The sequence below is a fragment of the Phyllostomus hastatus genome, unplaced genomic scaffold (genome assembly GCF_019186645.2).
Source record: "Phyllostomus hastatus isolate PE091 unplaced genomic scaffold, TTU_PhHast_1.1 phas_scaffold_129, whole genome shotgun sequence".
Classification (NCBI taxonomy): Eukaryota; Metazoa; Chordata; class Mammalia; order Chiroptera; family Phyllostomidae; genus Phyllostomus; species Phyllostomus hastatus.
The window spans coordinates 8380779-8386778 of NW_025334009.1; the positions used below are offsets into that span (position 1 = coordinate 8380779).

Below are 6000 nucleotides of genomic sequence, written 5' to 3' on the forward strand. Positions count from 1 at the left end.
TTTCACCTTTTTTTTATTTCAGAGTCATTTTTAGACTTGCAAAAATAGAGCACAGAACTCCTGCACACCTGTCAGCTGGCTTCCCCTAATGTCAACATCTTATAAATCACAGCGCCACACTCTAAGCCAGGAAGCGAACTCTGACACAGCACTATTCACTATCCCAGAGGCCTTATTTAAATGTCGCCAGCTGCCCGACGAACATCCTTTCTCTGGTCCAGGGTCTAAAGCAGAACCCTACACTGCATCTGGCTGCTGCGTCCGTCTGTCCATCCTACGATGCAGCCCCAGCCTCGCTGTCTTTCCTACCCACGACAGCTCTCAAGAACTGCAGAATGGCCCTCAATTTCGGCCTGATGCCTCTTCCTGAGCAGACCAAGGGCGTGCGCTCAGACAGGAGCACCCCAGAAGTGACGCCGTGTGATGCCGGAGGTACGCGGTTTCCACGCGGCCCTGGAGTGACCATGTTGACTTCGGTCACTCGGCAAAGTGGCGTCTGTCTGCCAGGATGTCCCCCTGTAAAATTACTATTTACTCATTTGTAATTACTAAGCGTCTTGTGAGGAGGTAACCCAGAACTATGCAAATATCCTGCTTCTTATACTTTCACCCACTAATCTTAGCATCTGTGGATGACACTTGGCGACGACAGTGAGTACTGCGGTATTGGCCAAATGGTGGTTGTCTACTTCCATCACCCTTTCTACGTTTATTAACTGGAATTTGACTGTGAGAAAAAGCTGACCCTCCCTGTATCTATTTATTTAGCAGCATGAGCCCGAGGGTGTGCGTTTTATTCCATTATCGTCATTATTTCGCTGTTCCAGTTGTCTCGTCCTCTTTTGTAACCTCAGCCACCTGTTTCCTGGTGAGCTGAATCCGCGGCCACCGCCCGTGAAACACCTATTCCCTGGTACACAGGGCAGGTCATGGGGGCAACTCGGAGTCCTTGCAGGCGTCTCCCCCTTGAACTCACTGGGCCTCGTCCCGGCAGGGGCTGGGCCTTTTTGCTGGAACTGAGCGGGTTCCAGGCAGGGGAAGTCAGTGAGGACTCCAGGGGCAGGGAGCTCCAGGAAGGCCTGGGCCCGGCCAGGTAGTCCCGTGTCACCCACTACTCTCGCCATGTGCACATACACCCCTATCCCGGCCCGGCCAGGCCCGGCCCGGGAGCGGCACCAGCCAACCTCACATCCTGCGTTTTTCCTTCTCGCCTCCCCCTTCTCTGCTCTGCTGCAGAGATAATTGCCGAGAACCCCAAGTGGCGGACAGCTGGACAGCACTTGCCCAAGTTCTTTCACGCAGAGGAAGTGTTCTCCACCCAGGGGACAGTGCCAGCTGTTTCCCAGCAGCCCCCAGGGCAGCATCTGCTGATGGCACGTTCTGACCGTCAGGACTGTGGTGTTTGCCAAGCGGTGATGGTCCACTTCCATCATTCTTTCTATGCGCGTATCGACCGGCTGGGATTTTACTGTAAGGGAGCAGAGATAGCAGTGCACGGCAGCAGGAGAAACTAGTCGAGGAGGAGAGGGGCTAAAGGGAGAAGAAGGCTCTGAGCTCCCCTTCCTTGCTCTCTTTCAGGTGTGCAAGGAAGATGGCAGAACCATGAACTACGGTAAACCGCGCTCGCCTCCTCCGTGACCACATCCAAATTACAACCCAACTGCACAACCGCCACCCTTGAGGACCACCTCAGAGTAGCTGAACAGAGAACTCGTTGAACTAAGGACACAAAGAAGAAGCCACGTGGAGGCTGGGAGGAGGGGTGGAGATGTGACGGGCTGGTTCCACACCCAGGCGTGGCAGTTAAGAATCAGGAGGGCTAAGCCCTGGCTGGCGTAGCTCAGTGGATTGGGCGCTGGCTGCGAACCAAAGCATCGCAGGTTCGATTCCCAGTCAGGGCACATGCCTGGGTTGCAGGCCACGGCCCCCAGCAACCACGCATTGATGTTTCACTCTCTCTCTCTCTTTCTCCCTCCCTTCCCTCTCTAAAAGTAAATAAAATAAAATCTTTAAAAATGTATTTATAAAAAAGAATCTGGAGGGATATCCTGGTTGTGGAGGTGCCCCATGAGGAGCAAGGGGCCCCAGCCCCGCACCAGGCTCCCCAGCCTGCGCCACCAGAGCTGGGAAGAAGAGTCCCCTCAACAGCGGGCTGTAAAACTAGCAGGGACCCATCCCGGTGAGCCGGAGGGCTGCTGGCATTGCAGGCACCCCCTGCCCACACAGAGCAGGAAACAGAGGGCGAGCCAGTTGGTTTGCCGACAGAGCCCGGCCAGCTCTTGACACGCCGGCTGTCTGGTGGGAGAGCCCGGGTCCGGCCCCCATCTCACGCTCCGTCTTGCTCTGTCCCTTTCTCCCCATCTGTCCTCCCTGGGCAAAGGTCACCCCATTCTGGGCTGAGGCCACAGGAGGGTCAGTCTGAGTCATCCCTGAGGTCTTGAAACTGGGATTTCTGAACCACACACTGGCCTTCCACTTTAAACGTTCAGTGAGTGCCCATGTTCACTCGCTTCAGTTAGCTGCTGGTACAGAGTCTCAGACCCACTCCGTCCCATGGCGCTCCACTGAGGGCCCAGCGGGGAGCAGGCCCCGCTCACCTCACCGCCTCCGGGTCCCCTGTCTGCGTCGCCCCCTGGCGGCCCCTCCCGCCCCCCAACACGCGTAGTCAGTCTCTCCTTTCGTACAGCCGCCTGGGGCCTTGTGCTCAGGCCCTTGGGAGCGGCTTCTCTCTGCCACGGTGAGGGTGGGCGGGGTGCAACCGCTTTCCCCCCTACCAGCCCCTTCCTGGCCTTGGTGCAAACATACGGGTTTGAAATCAATATGTTTGCTCATTTCTCAAAACATCTCAACCGTAAATTACATGTAAAAGTTCAAGTAGTCACTCTCCAGATGTTTTCTCTGCGGGCTGGGCCCGGCTGAGGCGGCCACGCCCATTCTGCAGGCCGCGTTGCCAGGGCTCGGAGACGGAGGGGCACTTGCGCGCGTGCGCAGTTCGCAGGAGGCGCCCCCTGACTCTCTGACTCCCGCACTCCCGCTCTCTCCGGCGCAATGCACGAGGCTATTCTGTTCGACGCTTCGCTCCGCCCTTCCCACCGGCCCCTCCAACTCAGGCCTAGTTAGCTGTTCCAGAAAAAAAAATTCTTTCTTACTCATCTGGGGATCCCTCGCAGAGTAGTCCAGCCAGTACTCCTGGAGCTGTCCACACTCAGTGAATCCGTTGAGTGAACGCTTGTTTCTATGCAGAAAGACCCCCCCACCCCCGGGGACCTACTCTTATCGAAGACGTGTCCCAGTGCTGTTTGTACGCGGACTCGACTCCCTGGGGCTCCGTTTCCCTGTCTGTAGAGCAGTTACAGAGGGCTGGACGTGCTGGTGTCCCTAGTCCCACCAGCTCTGACCCCTGTCGTTGGCTCTGGAAGTTTGCCCATGAGGACTGCTGTCTGTGCTTCTGGGGACAAGTGATTGGAGGCAAGGACGCCCTGGAGGCGAGGAGGCCCCGCCAGCCCGACATCGGGGAAGGCAAGTGGCTGTGGCTGGGCACACCCTCGGGCACCAAGCAAAGGAGACAACATCGTGTAGGGCTTTGGAACGTGGTCATGGTCAAAAAAAGAAAAAGAAAATCAGCCTTGAAAACTTCACGAGCAGACAAAACCAGTCTGGTCATCCAGTCTGGTCAACCACGCAAAGCTTCCTTTAGTTTCTTTTGCAAGGTTAACTTGACCTTGGTCATTTCTTGCTTAGGCCTCTGAAAACTCATGAGCCAAACTTGAACTGTTTCCCAAGGTTGCTAAGAGGTAACCGCTGGCCAAGTTTTTAATCGCTGAAGGAAACTGTAGCATTACAACCAAGTGCCGTAAAGAGTGAAGACTCGCCGCTTTCTCACTTTATCAGCTGCTTCGTAACAAAACAAAACAAAACAAACAAACCCACCCCTGAGCTTCACTCTGAGTTTCGGTCTGTGTGCTCCCTGTGGACACGCGGTCTCCTTGGTGTGCGCACAGTGAGTCTCACGAACGCTACTTCAGTGTCCCTTGGTTTTACTCGGGCTATGTTTAACTCCTTGGCAGCGTCCCCAGCTGAGCCTGGAAGTGGTGGCAGCCAGGGGCAGGCCCAGCTGCCAGTTTTCTGTAACCAATTTCATTCCGCTGAAGTTATTTTCTTTTCGACGCTTTCAGATTGAAACCCTGGCTGCCAGTTGGCGGTTTAGAACTGGAAATGTTGCCTGACCCCTCCTTCACCTTTTCACCCCATCTGTCCACCTAGAAGGCGCTCCCCAGAAGTCTGTCCCCGCCGCAGCCCGTCCAGGTGGCCTGACTCCCCAACTCCTACCCTCGACCCCCAGCCAGCTGGCCGCCTGCACTTGCCTTCCTCACCCAGGTGTTCCCTCTCCTCACCGGGTGAGTTCTGTGGTTCTAGTGAGTCGTCTATTGTGGCAATTTTCAAACACATATCCCCCAAGGCACCAGAATGGAATCGTGAACTCCTGTGCGTCCATGATCCGGCTTCCAATGATCTATTAGTAACCAAGCTTTTTCACCTACACCTCTACCCACTCACCCCTTCCTATATTTCTTGAAACAGATACCGGGAATCATATCGTGTGATCTACAAATATTTGAGTGTGTGCCTTTAAAAAGATAAGGGCTGTGACCACGGCCACACTTTAAAAAGCGAACACTAATTCCTTAACACCGTCAAATCACCCAGCCAGAGACCTCATCGGGGGCCATGCTCTGTGAGTGGCTGGTGCATTTTTTAAATCTTTAAAAACCTATGGGCCCCCTCCCCACCTGCATCTTTCTTTATTCCCTGAGGCAGCTGGTTGTGCCTCCTGCGTGTAAAGTTCTGCCCAGCCGGGCCCGTGCCGACTGCGTCCTTGGTGTTGATCGACACTCTGCGCTCTGTGTGTCACGGACACTGGAAGCTGGGGGTTTGATCCGGTTCACGTTTGATGCTTCCCGGCTGGTGCCGTTCATCCAGCTGGAGGGAGGCACAGGCTGCCCGGTTGTCGCTCTGCTCGTGGAGAGCAGCAGCCTCCGACAGCCAATGTCCGGACCTGCTCATTCTTTCCCGGTCGTACGATGGCGGCAGCGGGCTTCCTTTTGACCACTTACGGTCTCCTCTCGCAGACCCTCGCACGCCCGCGACCTTGCTCTAGCAGCCTCCTCCGACTGGCGTCCTACCCACGGGCATTCCTGGGCACTTGGCCGCCAGGCTCCTGGCAAGGCCAGCGAGGACCACAGATGGCCGTGGGCATAACAAGCAGGAGACAGCCCAGGTTCCACCTGGAACTCCCCCGTTTGGGGCTGGGATGCTCGGTAGTTATCGCAGTGTGAGGCCTGCCTCCTCCGACTGAATTCTCAGCAGGCCAGGTCGAGCGTAGCTCAGTGTTGGCTGAGAGCGCACGGTCCTTCGACAAGAATGGACTGGGCTTGCCTCTGGCAGGGAGCTGCTGCCTCGCTGAAACTCCCAGAAGCTCCTGTTGACACGGTTGTGTCTGGTTCTTAGCATCGGCTTCCTCGAGCTCCCCGGCCCACCCCCCCACAGCTCACCCCCCGCCCCGGCTGCTCCTCGGCCCGCAGCCCCGGTGGCGGGCCTCCGTCCCGTTCCTCTGCTTTGCCTCCTGAAGATCACTCCTACGACTCACTTGTGAGTGTGGCAGATACTCCTTCGGCCGGGGGCACTGACTGGGCTTCGGGGTGCCGTGTGCCGACCCCCCCATTACAGTGGAGATGGGCTCGGTGATGTGGTTGTGATGACAGACGAGCCGCCCCAGGCCTCCCCCGGTGGCACAGCAGACCTGGCCAAGCCTCTAACTGCTGCCTCTCCCTGTGTCCTTCCCCACCCAGTTCCTGCGGCTGGAAGGGAACAAATAGTGTGGAAATACAGGCTTCTCGCCTTAGAGCCCAAGTTTCCTGCCAATGGTCCCTGGGGCAGGGTGGCAAAGGGCTGGATTCCCTCTCAGAATAATATTTTTAAAAACATAAAACAAAATGCGTT

General features: G+C 56.4%; 2 protein-coding genes across 4 annotated transcripts in view; one reads left to right on the top strand and one right to left on the bottom strand.

Moving 5' to 3' along the window:
• The window catches only part of LOC123830673 (5-beta-cholestane-3-alpha,7-alpha-diol 12-alpha-hydroxylase), a 27791-nt gene extending 26082 nt beyond the window's left edge, over positions 1–1709 (top strand). The window contains exon 2 of the mRNA XM_045857169.1: positions 1579–1709. Coding sequence (XP_045713125.1) covers positions 1579–1606 — 28 coding nt within the window. The 3' untranslated portion in view covers positions 1607–1709. The remainder of the gene's footprint in view (positions 1–1578) is intronic.
• ACKR2 (atypical chemokine receptor 2) overlaps positions 1–5760 on the bottom strand; it is a 24504-nt gene extending 18744 nt beyond the window's left edge. Inside the window, exon 1 of one of the 3 annotated variants that reach the window (XM_045857175.1) lies at positions 5648–5760. The gene's annotated coding sequence lies outside the window, so the exon portion shown is untranslated. Of the gene's footprint in view, positions 1–3149; positions 4284–4394; positions 4525–5647 lie in introns of those variants that run through there. The other 2 variants (XM_045857174.1, XM_045857173.1) reach the window with 2 other exon arrangements.
• Between the last annotated feature and the right edge of the window lie 240 nt (positions 5761–6000).